Source organism: Typopeltis vanoorti, chromosome 12, assembly GCF_054136105.1.
Source record: "Typopeltis vanoorti isolate ZY-2024b chromosome 12, IOZ_Tvanoo_1.0, whole genome shotgun sequence".
Lineage (NCBI taxonomy): Eukaryota > Metazoa > Arthropoda > Arachnida > Uropygi > Thelyphonidae > Typopeltis > Typopeltis vanoorti.
The window spans coordinates 33,871,851-33,887,756 of record NC_143560.1 but is presented as its reverse complement, the minus strand read 5'-3'; the positions used below and the strand labels follow the sequence as shown (position 1 = coordinate 33,887,756).

Below are 15,906 nucleotides of genomic sequence, written 5' to 3'. Positions count from 1 at the left end.
AAGACGATCCAGCAGTATTTCTGGATCATCTCAACTCTTATCCTGTCCTTACTTATGTTATATAGATTTGCCAAACCAGTACTCAGACTTGCTTTGGTTACATGGGTTATGGTGAAATCTGACATTTCAGGTCATTACTGATTTTTTATGATTTCATGTAAATTTGGACAGTTTTCTGAACTCATATTATTCAAAATAATACAAAAACACAGTATCATGCCAAACTGAACTTTTAACTCATTTTTATATGAACTCCACCCACAAAATTTTGTAAATAAACCTATTGTACTTTGGGTACCATGAACTCAGTGCACAATAGGTTTACAAAATCATACTTTAATATGAGTATCAACTAACATAAAAAATGTGGGACAGAACATTTAACCAACAATACTACATTACAACTGGTAGTCTACACAAGCCCGATATTCAAATGCATTCTTTTGAAATTTAATCACTGGATATTTATAAGAATAAATATCCAGTGATTTATTCTTATAAATATCCATGCTGGATATTTATAAGAATAAATTCAGCACTATATATGACATACACACACATTAGCATTATTTACATTATGTTACCTCAGAAAGATTGTGCAGTATAACTTTGCATTACATTAAAAAATTTATTAGTGCAAATTACTCTAATATGCTACATCCCCCCCCCCCTCTCTCTCTCTCTCTGTGTGTGTGTGTGTGTGTGTTTGAAATAATAATAATGATGATAAAATAAAAATTGTATAAAATGCCTGAGTATACTCATTCAAGTATAATGAATCTGTTCTTGTGAAAGATAAAAACAACTTTTGAGAATAATAAAATTGAAGCACAAGGTTGCTGATTGTCTACAAACTACTGAAATTAACAATTGAGATAACTCTGTAAGCATTTTTTTTTCCTTCTGAAAATTTGTTTAAGTAAAAGTTAAGAATACTAATTTAAATAAGGAAAAATCAGACAATAGGACTATTATTAAAAAAAAAAAGCAGAAAAACTGAGAATGGCAGAATCTTGCTCATCATGTTTTGAAATTGAGTCTGAAATAATATGAAAGTTTGATGATATATAAACCATATAAATTCTAAAAATATGCTTCTTATTCTTTTGCTACATGTCGAGTACTGAGATGAAAAAAGAAAAAGAAAATTCCTTCTTTCATTCATTTATTTCTATGCTAATTTGTAGTTGTTCATAGAATTTTCTATTTTCCATTTTATGTAATTTATATTAATGGTTAAAGCTAGATGACTTGGAATGGGGGGAAGATCTCACATTCATCCAATTAAGGAGTAAGGAATGTGGAAAACTGACTGGGTTCTCTGGCCTAATATCTAATCCTTATCTTCTTGTGGTGTACCCTATTATTAGGTATCTACCTGAGTGCTTATTTAGAAACAGAAAGGACTGTATTTAACCAGACATTATGGATGTCTGGTTAAATACAGTCCTTTCTGTTTTTTTTAAGGTAACCAGAGCAGGTAGTGAAAAGTCCACTACTATGAGAAACTGAACATTGGAAGAATTCAAGATAGTCACCATCATTCTGAGAAGTATCATAAAAGAAGTGTAAATGGCAAAAGAATTTGAGAGGTACCACATCAATATAATTGGTGTTACCAAAACAAAGAAGACAAAAATGTGAGATTCTTCTAAATAAGAACTGTGATATGTTATAGCCTGGCATTAGTGATCAGGAAAAGGAAGGGATATCTATAATAGTCAAAAATAAACTTCTTAAGTTCAAAATTCAGAATGAGAACTTCTACGAGGAGACTTATTTAAGCCTTTGGTTGTATAGATAGTACTACTAAGCAAGAAATGGCAGTATTTTTCAAGTCATTAGATTTGAAAAATACTGCCATTGATCTTTCATTAGAGAAGACAGCTGATGTGAAGAAAAAAAGAAAAGCTGATTTTGTTATAAATTATGTTAAATACCACACATAGAGAAACGTTTCAGAAAAATTTGCAGAAAAGAGCAAATCGCAATGGGCATGGATGCACAAGATGCAGCCTCTCCCTATCATGTCAACCCTGTCTTTCTGTGGTGTGGCTTATTGCCACAAAAAGGGCCTGGAAAAATTAGCAAGTATTCCTGCTACAAAGGAATGCGTTTCTAGTTGGAAGATGTCCTTCATTGCCCAGTGAGGTCTGAAGTGGCAAATGCCATATTTGGTCTGCAGAGCATAGATTCCAGTTGCTGTTTCCCCCATCCCCTTCTCCATGTATTGTATAGGATACTCTTCAACGTCATACCAACAATGCTTAGAGATGCATAATATCCTCCATTTCAAGCATGTATCATTTAAAATCATGGCACCAACATAAATGATGTTCACCATCACTTGCAGTCTTCCAGACCAGGCATCTTACTCCTGACAGAAACCCAGATTGCAGTTACATCTACTAATGACAACTTCAATGTCCAAATTGCACAGTTCATGATTCCATTCACTGCATCGGTGGCACCTGTGCCTCTCTATGAGTCTCCTCGCATCCTCTGGCACTATAAAGGTGCCAACTGAGATGACCTCCGAAATTCTACTCTTCCTTCTTTAGGCTGACTGTTACTTCCACTCATCTGACGCTAACACCTGCTTTGAATGGATCATGGAAATTACCCTCATCGGCATGAAGGTCTTCATCCCCCCCATTCAGCCCAAATCCTTGTTTGCTTTCCTAGCTTTGATTCAACAGAAAGTGCATCAAAGCGTTCAGAGAAAAAATTCAGCTTACAGCAGTTGATTTGCATCAAGAACTCCAGTTTCATATTCTATCTACACTAGAACAGACAACACACAAAATAGCCATTAGCAATACCAAATCAGACTTTATAAAGGCCAACAGCAGAAAACTTGCCTTCTGTTCAGTTGGAAGCCATGGCTTCTGGTCCCTTACTAAGGCTTAACTGGTAATTAGTTTACGGAATTAACAATGCAAATGAAGTATATTAATTAAAAGTAACTTTAATGAATCACTTCTATATTTCGGCAACGTCACATTGCCATTTTCAGGAACATAAAGATATGGTATGTGCACTCAGGAACTAACATAAAGCAAATGAGGAAGAAAGCAAGAAACTAATATTGTTCCTAAAGTCCTAATGGTGCCCTCTTGCGTGCTAATTTGGTAGTCTTGGCAGTTGGGCTGAAGTTCTCATAATGAAAGTCTCCCAAATTTGGGGCAGTTTCATGCACCCAAATTTGTTGAGGTTAGGAACGTTTTTTAGAGCTGCTGAAGATTCTTTGAATAATCTTTCATATTTAAACTTGCTGCGATGAATTATTTTTGTTTTCTTCCAACGAATTTTATGGTGGGTATCTAAGGCATGGTCTGCCAGCCCAGAGCGGCTGTACTGGTGAAACCGGATGTAGTCTTGGTGTTCTGAAATCCTGATATTTGTTGTTCTGCCTGTTTGGCCAAAGTAGGACAATTTGCAGCTGCAAGGGACCTGGTATACACCAGGTAGGTCTAGGGGAAGTGGTTGGTCTTTGGTAGAGCAGATAAGGGATGCCAACTTTTTATATGGTCTGTAACAGGAAGTAAGGTCATATTTTTTGAGGATATTGGTTATTTTCTCAGAGGTGCCCTGGATGGATGTAGGGGATGGTGATAGACTTGGTGTAATCTTTATTGTGGAGGCGGGTTGTGGTTTGCAGGTTTTAGTATTTTTTGGATTTTTTTGGGGTTATAGCCATTGGCTAAGAAAGTGTTGAGGATGTGGTTTAGTTCAATAGTCAGGGCCTTGTCATCTGAGCAGATTAATTTTGCCCTGTTATATAGTGTTTTTATCACCCCATATTGTTGTGAGGGGGGGTGGTGGGATTGCTAGTGAATGTATCGGCCAGTATGGGTGGGTTTTCTGTAAACAGAGAAAACCAAAGATCCATTAAGCTGGCAGGTGATTAAAGTGTCTAGGAAGGGGAGGGTGTTGTTTTCCTCTTTTTCTAAGGTGAACTGGACTCTGGGGTGTTGGTTGTTTAAGTGTGTTAGGAAGGAGTGGAGTGTGTCTGAGCCATGTGGCCAAATAGCAAACACATCATCCACACAACGAAGCCAAATAGTGGGTTTTTGTGGGGCGGAGTTTAAGGCTTTCTCTTCAAATGTCTCCATAAAGAAATTGGCCAAGGGTGGGGAAAGTGGTGAACCCATGGCTGTCCCCTCTATCTGTTTGTAGAACTTTCCTTGCCAAATGAAATAGCCTGAGTTCATTGTGAACTGAGATATCGGGAGGAAACTTGGCTTGGATGAGCTCAAGGGTTTCTTTGAGCGGGACATTAGTGAATAGGGAGGAGACGTCAAAAGGCTGTTGGATGCAACTTCTTCTCACCTGCACTTCCATCTCTCTCTCTCACATCCTGATAATACCATTGTTACTTCACCCAAAGATAAATCTGACCTCCTGGAATCACTCTTTTCCTCAATCCACTGAATAGATTACCAAGGGAAATTACTTTTACTGTATCAGATTCCAAGCACCATATGCCTCTTGGCATTTTTTGATAAAAAGACATCAGAAAACTAATGAATAACTTGGACCTAAAAAGTTCTCTTGTACTACTAATGGCATCTTTCCTATTGTTCTGAGGCATTGTGCTCCAGATCTAACACCTGCCCTGCATCATCTGTACAATGTATTATGCATAGCTGGTACTTATTCCAATGTGTGGATGCAACTCATATCCAGCCTATTTCAAAAAAGGTAGATAGAAGTTTACTGTCAAACTAGAGACTAATTGCCATCACCTCCATTCTCTCCAAAATAATGGAGAAAGTCATCAATAGACAACTTCTTCCTAGAGGCCCACCAATTAATCAGTGACCACTAGTATAGATACTGCCATTCAAGATCAATAGCTAATATCCAGTGCTGGGTGATGTAAGCTATGACCTCATAGCTTACATCACCCAGCACTGGATATTAGCTATGCAAAGGTTCAGAGAAACTTGTCTCTTAGTCTTGACATTTCTAGAGCTTTTGATCATGTGTGGCATCAAGGCCTGCTAAACAAATTGCCATCCTTTGGCCTTCCTGCCACCCTCTATAATTGGGTAGCCAACATTCTCTGGTAATTCTCTGTGAGTCATGGTAGATGGCTTCCAACTTCACTACAAATACTATCAAGGCTCTGTCATATCACCTAATCTCTTTCTCTTGTACATAAACGACCTACTCATAATCACCACCAATCCTATCCACAACTTTGCAGATGACAGTACCTGCCATTTATCCTTCTCACTTGATAAACCATGCAGTACTCTGACATCCCAGGCTACAAGATCATCTGCAACTAGTTCGTTAAACATTGATTTGCATACTATCCTGCAATGGGACAAGGATAATGTTGTCACATTCAGTGCCACCAAAATAGTCTTGCCTTTTTCTCATGAAAGATATTTCACTTAACCTACCCTCAGTAATATACAAATCACCATGCATGATCAGATCCCTCTGCTTGGAATAATGTTTACCTCCAGCCTCTCCTGGCATAAACACATCACATCAATAGCTTCCTCAGCATCCAAAAACTAGGCATTCTCTTTTGTCAAGATGCTATTTTACACTAATCCAACTCTTAACTATATACAAATTCCAAATCTGGCCATTGCTTAGAATACTGCTCACATGTTTGAGATGGTGCACCTAAAGCTTTCCTAAACATCCTTGATGCTGTCCAGAGGAGAACAGTTCAACTTACTGATGATTCCTGTCTTACAGAATCACTTCAATCCCTATCTCATAGTAGAATAGATGCAGCATTATATCTGCTATACAGGTACTTCAGTGGTCATTGCTCAACTGAACTGGCAATGATCATTCCTCCACTTTCTGTTGCACCTCTTAATACAAGAGTAGCATTTGCTTAGCATCCCTTTACTGTGCAACTGCAAACACACCGAACCTGCTTCTCCTCCTCCTACTGTTATTCCATCCACCTCTGTCCTATGGAAACAGCCTTCCAATGAAGTATTCTCAAACAACTACAACTTGCATTGCAACTCTTTACAAAAACATCGATAAACTTCTATCTCTGCACCTCACACACGGCAATGAAGTCCCCATAGGTCCTTCAGCCTCTTGTGTATGGGATCAGAGTAAAAATACACACACATACACATATATAGCAATGTTATATTTTCATAAATATAACAGTAATCATTGCAACCCTCTTTTCCTATATATAAGAACATTTAATTGTTTAACAAACACGTAAAGATGAGGAAGACCTTACCATCTTACAGCAAGAAAATATTAAATGGGACATCACAGGCTTCAGTAAAGTTTGTAGGCAGGATGAACATTTAATAAAACTAAAAAATGGAGACTACTTATACTATAATGGGAAAACTAAAGGATAATACGGAGTAGGATTTCTAATTAAGAAAACAATTACATACCTTATAGAAGAATTTAATTATACAGATGAAAGAATAATAGAAATCACACTTAAAATGAATTCCAAACTTAAAATCAAGATCATCCAAATATATGCTCCCACCTCATCTCACACTGATGAAGAGATAGAAGTATTTTATGACTCACTGCAGCAAACTCTAGATAAAAAAAGAAATAGCAATCAAAACTTTACTATAGTAATGGGCAATTTTAATGCCCAAGTAGGTCATCCCTCTCACCAAATAGACACAGCAGGACCGTACATGTATGGTACAAGCAGCAACTCATAAATGGCTCTTACAGAATTCTCTATAAGTAACAAGCTTTACATTATGAATACATTTTTTAAGAAAGCCCCCAAAAGAAACTGGACATGGAGAAATAAAAAATGAAATAGATTGTACACTGTGTGATAATAAAGAAATAGTTCAAGATACCTCAGTACTAAATCAAGTAAAAACAGGAAGTGACCACCAACTGGTGAGAACCAGAATTAAAATAAACCCCAAATTGGAAAGAATAAAATGGCTAAACAACAAAAAATTAAGAATTGACTTAAAACCTACTGAAAACAAGAAGAAGGATTATGAAGAAAAACTCAATCAAAAACTAGACTTAATAAATATATTTGAAGAAGACATAAACAAAATAAGCAAAAATAACGGAAGTAATAATCTCAGCAGCCAATGAATTCAAAAGCAGGGCCATGCCAACCCAAGGGTGCACTGCACCCAGGTGGCAACATTGATAGGGCAGCATTTTATGTAGCTAATGTCTAATTTGGATTATGCAATGCAGTATTGGGGGGGGGCAATAAAAGTTTGCACCCGGGCAGCAAATACCCTTGGCGTGCCCCTCTTCAAAAGCAACAAACAACAGACCATAAACTTTCAGAGGAAACTTTACAACTGCTAAAAAAGAGACGAAATATGAAACAGGATAAAAATTTAACTCCTGAAATAGAATACGCAGAACTATGCAAAATAATAAGGAAAAAGATGTGAAATGAAATAATATCTTATAACACTACAAAAATAAAAGAAACAATTGAAAACAATAAAAATATGAAAATACTAAGGAACCATTTATCAGTTGGTAAAAGTCAGATAACTGCAATAAATGATAAGAATGGAATTACAATGAGGAACCAAGAACAAATCCTAAGCAGACTTGAAGAATTTTATAAAGAACTCTATAGTGATCCTTTAATCCTAAATCAAATATAAATAACCTCATCCCCATCGCATATGGAATTCATCCCCCATTCACTTCAGATGAAATAAAACAAGCATTAAAACAAATGGAAAATGTCCTGGTGATGATCTAATTCACATAGAATTAATTAAAAGGGGAGGAAACAACATAATTCACCATGTCACAAACTTACTAAATCTATGTCTAGAAAACAACAGGTTAACCCCCCCCTCTTCTAGACTCAAATCAACCTGCAGAACAAGCAGGATTCCATAAAGGTTTTAACACAGTGTTTCTCAACGTTTTTTGGATCATGCCCCACCTCAAAGTCTCAAAGATTTTGATGCCCCCCCCCCCTAGCATAATAGTCAGCCAAGTTCTGAAAAAGTATAATATAAATATGTACATGTACATTTTCAAATTGCCCCACATTGAGAAACACTGCTTTAACACAGTTGATCATATTCATGCAGTAAAACAATAACAAATAATAGAAAAAGCAGAAGAAAACCAATTGCCTCTCTGTTTAGCTTTTATTGATTATGAAAAAGCATTTGATTCCATCAAAACTAATATAATATTCAAAGCACTCTGGAATCAGGGAGTTCCTGGAGAATATATGGCCCTCCTCCAGAAATATACCACACTGCAACAGCAACAATCCAACTTCACAGGAGTAGCAATAAAATATCAATTGAAAAAGGTGTCCGACAAGTACTCTCTATCACCCAAAATCTTTACAGCAGTCCTTCAAGAAATATTTAATAATATAAACTGGAACAAACCTTGGTATAAAAATTGATAACAAAAACTTAACACACCTAAGAGATGCAGATGATATAATTTTTGTAAACACTTCAGAACGCTTTAATATAATGATAAAAGACTAATATCATGAAAGCAGAAAAAGTTGGTCTAAAAATAAACAGAGAAAAAATTAAAATCATGTTTAATCATTTTATAACACTAAAAAACATAATAATAGAAAACAATTTCTTGGAAAGAGTCTCTTCATATACATATTTAAGTCATCTCATTGCTCTAAACGGTGGACTCCAAAAGGAAATAAATAGAAGAGTTCAACTTGCCTAGAGTGCATTCAGAAAATCGAAAAGCATTTTTCAAAACAATTATGTCCCACTTTGTTTAAAAGGAAGACATTTAACCAGTGTATACTTCCAGTCATCACATGTGGTTGTGAAACTTGGTCTCTAACAAAAACACTGGCAAATAAACTAGCAACAACTCAAAGAAAAATGGAGAGATTGATGCTAGGCATCACATTAAAAGATAAGAAGTGAAACACCTGGATAAGAAGCCAGACTCATATCACTGACATCATTCTTCACCACAAGTGACTAAAATGGAAATGGGCTGAACATTTATCCAGAAGAGAGAATGAGTGATGGACCACCATACTAACGAACTGGATTCCGGAAGAAGGGAAACGAGGCTGAGGATGTCCTAAAAGAAGGTGGAATGATGAATTGTCAAATTTTGTTGGGAAAAATTGATCAGCCTTTGCCAAGAACAGAGAAAGGTGGAAGGAACTGGAGGAGGCCTTCATCCAGCAGTGGACAGAAAATGGCTGAAAAGAAGAAGAATATGGCAAAGAGCAGATACTCACTATTTGAACTTGACTACTTTCATATCTTCTTAGCCAAAGGCTATAATCCCTCCACCAAATCAAGAAAATATTGAAACATCCAAACCATACATTTCTTCCCCCTGAAAAACATAGATTACACTAAATCTATCACCATCCTATATATCTGGGGCATATCTGAAAATTTGACAAAAATCCTAAAAATGTGCAACTTTGTAACTATCTATAGATACAAAGAAATAACATCCCATATCTGCTTTCCCAAATACCTTCTTCATTTCCTAGGCCTGCCTGGTGTATATCAAGTACTCTGCAGCTATAAGCTAACCTATTATGATGTAACAGGCAGAATGGCTATAGCTAATATCAGTCTCAAAAGCACAAGGATTACATCCAGTTTCATTCAGGACTTGTGGACCACACTTTGAATACCTGCCACAAATTTTTTTTTAAAAAAAAAAAAAAACCTTCCTGGAATATGCCTCTGCTTTAAGAAACTGTCCAAACTGAACAAATTTAGATGCATTAAACTGCTTCAAATGGGAAATACTTATTCTCACACCATGAGCTAGGTGCATTTTTAGAACTTTAGTCTACCTTTGTTTGCTTGGTCTCACTTTGCCCAATGTAGTACCTGCATACATACACGTATTGTTTTGTGTATTGTTCCATGATGATGGGAATTTGACTTTTTTGAAATATTGGAAGTATTAATTAAATCACTTTAATTAGTATATCTTCTGCATTGTAATAACCTTGTTGTAAATTATCAGTACACAGTATATCATTTAGTACTATCATAGTATTCTGTATGCATCATTGACTTATTAGGAATTTGAAAAATATATATAAAAAGCACCTGAGGAGGAATAATCTGCCAGACTTCAAACACACGCATACAAACAAAACAAAAAAAAGTTTTTATTGCATTGCCACACTTTCTAATCAGAATTAAGATAGAGTATTTGGAAGAAAAAAAAAAAAAAATCTAGAATATGATGTTTATTTAGAATTAGAAGTTGCAGAATATTTTAATATCATCTTAAAACTTACTTTTAAGTTGGAAAATGAATTAGATTAAGAAATGAACATTAATTAATGTTATTCTACTTGGATATGCAGTTTCATTCATTGTATATTTATCGTAGTAGTCATTGATATTTCTCTATTTGCTGGTTAGTCACTTTGGATATAGATGTCCAAAATTTTCTAGTGCAGTACAACTAAATCATTAACCTTTTGCACATATGGCACCACTTTCCTGTGTCTCCAGACACAATTTTATGGTAAATGAAAGAATCTTTAATGTGTTTCTTGAAGAGTTGGCAGTTTCAGACTACAATTCAGCCTGAATTATTGAAACAGTATGTGAATTTTTGCCAGCAACTGTTCATGTTTTTACATTCAGTAAAAAAAAAAAAAAAAATGATGGTGGTCAGTTGGTGGAGCTGCACTTATGAAAATGAGAGCTAATAAAGCTATTAATAAACTTTATTTTATATTAATTTCTTCAAAACCTGCCATTGCTAGCTGTATGAGTATCAATACTAAATTTGTAGTATTGAAATCCATATTTTAGTATTTAAATTACCTAATAAATAAAAACAAGTATAGTAATTTCTGCTGTGTTTAAGTTATTGAATAAAACACATTTAGTTTTACTTTTTGAAAGCATTCTGATTTTAGCACTTTCAAGCATTAAAACTTTTTTTTTTTATTTATTAGGGTCACTTGCATTCATTGAGATTAAAGGAATCTAATCAAAGAGCCTCTGAAAAGATTTTTGAAATGCGGTGAGATTAAAAAAAAAATCACTTTCGTTGACATAAACATTAACAAATGCTGTTACAAAATGTGTAATATCATTGGGTGTGGCTTTTTTTTTTTTTTTATCATACTCCTAAGAATAAATTTTTTTTTTTTCTGTGAATACTTTTGCTGTTATCTAAATTTATTGTATGTTGTGAACTTCACGAAGGTAAATTGATGTCCAGTATAATATTAAATAGTTGGAAGTTGTTATATTTAAAGCATTTTAAGATAAGTTTTTCATTTTTAAATGATAGAATATAAACACTCGAGCTGGATTTCTTTCTTAATCCAATATTTTTTACCCTGGTGCAATCATCTGATTTTGTCAAAAAATAAAGTCTGTAGCTTAGTGTTTTATTGTCTTTTTTGTGTAGCAGTGTTCTAAAGCTGCACAAAGTGCATTTCAGGTGAAGAAGATTACTTGGAAAAATTCAAAAATGAAGGTAACAGTAATAATAACTTAAACTGTGATCATTTCTTTAGAATATAAAGCATAATAGCATGGTGTGGATGGGTTGAAAGCTGAGAAGCATCACTAAGCCCTTGCAAGTTTACAATTCATGCTTACAACAAATTTTCAAATATATACCACTTTCAGTCACAGTACAGTACAGTACAGCTCATCTGTATGGCATGTAGCCACACATAGGGATATCTTTTGTACGGGATGTATTTAAAATATGAATGAACACTACACTTCTTGTTTTTCTAATTTTGTTTGGTACATTAGCTTTTCATCCACTCTACACAAAAATCCAGAGTATTTTAGTTCTTGGAATCAGGGCGGCTAATTCTGTATATTACCTTAATCTCCTGAGAGGAAAAATGAGCAGTAAGATGCATTTTGATTATGTTGGGAAAATGCTGAATAGCATTGTTAATTAATTTCTGCTGTTAAATCTAATGGCCTTAGCAAGGGACCAATGAGAATTAATTTCGGTGACCTGTTTGGAGTAGGTGTTAGGGTTAGATGAGTAGAAACAATAGTCAAACCAGGAAAGGAGGAGTAGAAATTCTGAAGGTCATCTCATTTGGCACCTTTGTAGTGCCAGAGGATGCAAAGTTGGGAGTGGTTGGAGGAAGAGTGTTCTATGAGTGAGGAGACTCATACAAGATTGTGATCTGAGTTGCCAAGAGTAGAGGTCACCTGTGCAGTGTATCTGGAAAGAGAATTGGACATATAGAGAACCAGAGTATTTGGAGAGTGAAGAGAGCCGTTAGAAATTCGAGTAAGTAGAGGTGCGTATGTTAGATCATTACTTATAGCGAACACTTCTGCTTCTTGTCCTGCTTGGTCAGTAGTGTTTGAACAGAGGGCGGCAGTTAGAATTATGGGCATTGAGATCACCTAAAAACGAACTTACATTTGGATAGCAGTTGGTCGAATTACAGGATTGTGAAGAGCTCCGAGTGGTTGGGCTTATAGGCCATTAAATGCAACAAACAAATGGGGGCAAGGAACCCCTTGAGCAAGAAAAGGTCAGAAGCAGGTGATTCTAAATGGGACCATCTCTGGGAGGTTGTCACATCACACAAAGTGCAATCCAGGTTTCTGTCAGAAGTAGATAGTGATGGGGAACATCATTTATGTTTGTGTTAAGTGGATGCACAAGAGATTTTTTTGTGAAAGTGAAAAAGGAAGCCATATGGCTTCCTTTTTCAAATTCTGCTAAATAAGCTGGAAAAAATGCTGAAATATGTGCAGTAGCTTAATCATCCATTTATCCACTGCAATACCAGATAATTTTCACTATTCTCCCAACGCTCTTCTTCCCTTTTTTGTAACCTGCTATGCTTCCAAGTATACTTTATATTATTATTATTATTATATGAATATCTCCATGGAGTTTGGAGATGCATTTATTCACACACTAGCCATCGTTCAAACAATATCTATCATACTTCTCCTTAAACTCATTCACTGATGAAGTAGTCCATTCCACCATTTACCCCCCTCCAAGCAAAAAACCTAGTTCTAACACCCTTGCTAACCACATTCTTACACAACTTCCACTGGTGACCCCTTGTTCTCTCCCTTCTTGCTCTGTACTAAAAAAAGTCTTCAATGTCAATATAAAACCCCTGGTATGGTGGGAAGTCAATTGAATAATTTCATATGGAATAAGAGAGAAATTAGTCGGAACACTAAATTAACTGTATACAAGACAGTGTTCAAACCAGTTTTAACTTATGGATCTGAGAGCTGGGTCAGAAGTAAAACACTTGACTAAAGACTAGAGACCGCAGATATGAGCGTCCTGAGAAAGATTAGAGGCATGAACAGATGGCATCAATGGCAATATTATATTAAAAACGAGGATATTAGGAAAGAACTTGACATTCAGCATCCAGGAATGCGTTAGCAGAGCTAATCTCAGGTGGTATGGTCACTTAAAATACAGAATGGGTGAAGAAAGATTAGCAAAACAAGTGTTCTCTGCCAGGTTGGCAGGAAAACGACCAAGATATAGGTGGATTGATATGATACAAAGTGCCTTAGACGATAGAAATATAAGATCTGGTAATGTTTGAGTCATGACAAGTAACAGACTGATTTGGAGGAAAATTGTAGATAGGAAGTTAGTAATGATGTAATTTTTTTCATGTAGTACTATCATATCCTGTACACCCATTGAGGATACATGGTAGGAATTTGATGATGAATGAATGAAATAAAACTCCTTTAATAAGTTAAAGCCTTCTACATGTCTCCTCTTCTTTGCCTATCCGCTAATTTTTGAAGCCTACAGACCATCAATCTATTCTCATAGGGAGCATTCCACAGACCTGCCACAGTCTTTGCCATTGCCTCTGGATTCTCTTCAACTTGCTCATTCCCAACAAAATCTGGGAGCACAGATCTGTGTACAGTAATCAAGATGTGGCCTTATTAAAGCTGAGATATGGCGCTAAACCAGGCTTGATCTTCGTTCATCAAGAATCTGACATTCACAGTCTCTGATACACATTACTGATACGGATGATTGAACATCGATTATTATCACTCGTATTGTTTAGTGGAAAAGAAACATCTATAGTTAAGAATTAACTGATTCATTTATATATAGCTGATTAGATTCATAAGAAAATATTTTGGCTTGGTCACCAAGGCATCTTCATTTGCACAAAGAAGTATATTGAGGGAAGAACTGTCAATATCTGTTTAGAAGAACACAGAAAATATGTCCTTCATCTACTCTCTATAGTCATTCTGGGCTGGCAGAAGATGCAATGGATACAGATCACTGGATGCAGTGGGAAAAAACCTCCATCCTATACAAGAACAGATTTAAATTAGAGAAGCTATTTTTTCCATCTGCCATAACACTACAACATTCCCCATATTCAAATAAATTTGGCTGCATCAAATTGCCAAAAGTCTGGGAGACCATCATTTTGAGACCTTCAGCAAGTGTTCATCACTGCATCCATAGAGGGCACTAGTTAGGACTGTAGTACCCCACCCTTTACAAGCAATCTGTGTTTTCTTTCCTACTAGTGTGCCTCTGTGAATGCATGTGCTCAATATATAGATGCCAAAGCAAAATATTCATATTTAGTTTGTTAATTATTAGTTTAGATTTCTGTTTTTCCACTAAACATCATGAGTGATGACACATTGTTACAGAACATGACATTTCCAACTGATTCTGCTAACTTCAAGATTTTTATGCTTAATTTTTAATTTTTAATCTATTTCATTCCAACATTCCACATAGTCCAGCACAAGTCAAAATCTATCATTGTATTTGTACATTCCCTTTAAGATACATATTAAGAAATGATGAAATTATGATTTAACCAACTTACCGGCCATTATGAATCAAATACACATCCTCATACACTTCGTATCCATCATATATTTCAATGTAATATCAATGGTATTAAAATTTTAATATACACTTCGTATCCATGATAACCTTGACGTCTATAGACGTCTTGGCCAGTAGCGTGGTTAACATATTCACTACCATTGGCCTAATGTATTAACTTAACTTGCCAGTGCCAATATGTCAGGTTGCAAATATGATACTACGAGATAAATCATAGTTGACATCCTAATATAGACTATCAACTACAAGTTATCTCGTAGTCAACAGCCAATGTATTAATGAGTAATGACCACATGACTTTGTTCAACTTTTGGCAGACAATTATTTAACTGATCTAGCAACATCAAACACCATATATAACCGGCAGTCTTGTTATTGCAATATTCCTTCTTATTAACAGTGCTGTTTTGTTTTACTTTTACTGTCATTTGTTAACAAGTTTCTTCTTTTTTTTCATCTTTCTGCCTATACAAATGTACTACTATTACAAAAAATAGTATGCTTTTGTTGTTGTTGTTGCGCTGTGGTTATTTTTTTGATAGTAGCAAGTTATCTTTTCCATCAAATTATTATCTGTTTCTAGACTGGAATCTTTTTTTGTTACAGTTTGTTGCACTATTCCACAAATGCTTAAAATTTCATTATCTATTAGAGTTTTGTCATCATTAAACCATTTTTACATTAACATATAATCTTTAGGATGCAAAAATTTCAGATGTTTTTTGTGAATTATTTTTAAAAAGTGATGTTGAATTTAAATTTGCTGGGAAGGTTTTTTTATGAATCTTTTAAATTTTTGATGATTTGAATTCCAAGTAGAAGAAATTTCATAAAACACTACTATCTATTATGTATATAATCACTTTATATGATCATAGCATATACATGCTTAATTATTCCCCGTGTGGTTGCCGGTATAAGAATAGCACCAATGTAGCTCATGCATGTCGTACAAGGCTACTAAAATGGCTATCCAGGGAGGGTAATGCTGTAGCCAATGAAGTTCTAACTGAGGCTAGGCTATTGCTCTTACCCTCCTGCCATGATCAGAGCTTTATATAT

The 15,906-nt window shown here is 35.3% G+C and overlaps 1 protein-coding gene across 1 annotated transcript in view; it reads left to right on the top strand.

Annotated features, from left to right (window-relative positions):
• Positions 1-15,906, top strand: part of LOC150100677 (NEDD4-binding protein 2-like) — a 139,740-nt gene that overhangs the window by 108,398 nt on the left and 15,436 nt on the right. Inside the window, exon 7 of the mRNA XM_090401214.1 lies at positions 10,925-10,992. Coding sequence (XP_090257340.1) covers positions 10,925-10,992 — 68 coding nt within the window. The remainder of the gene's footprint in view (positions 1-10,924; positions 10,993-15,906) is intronic.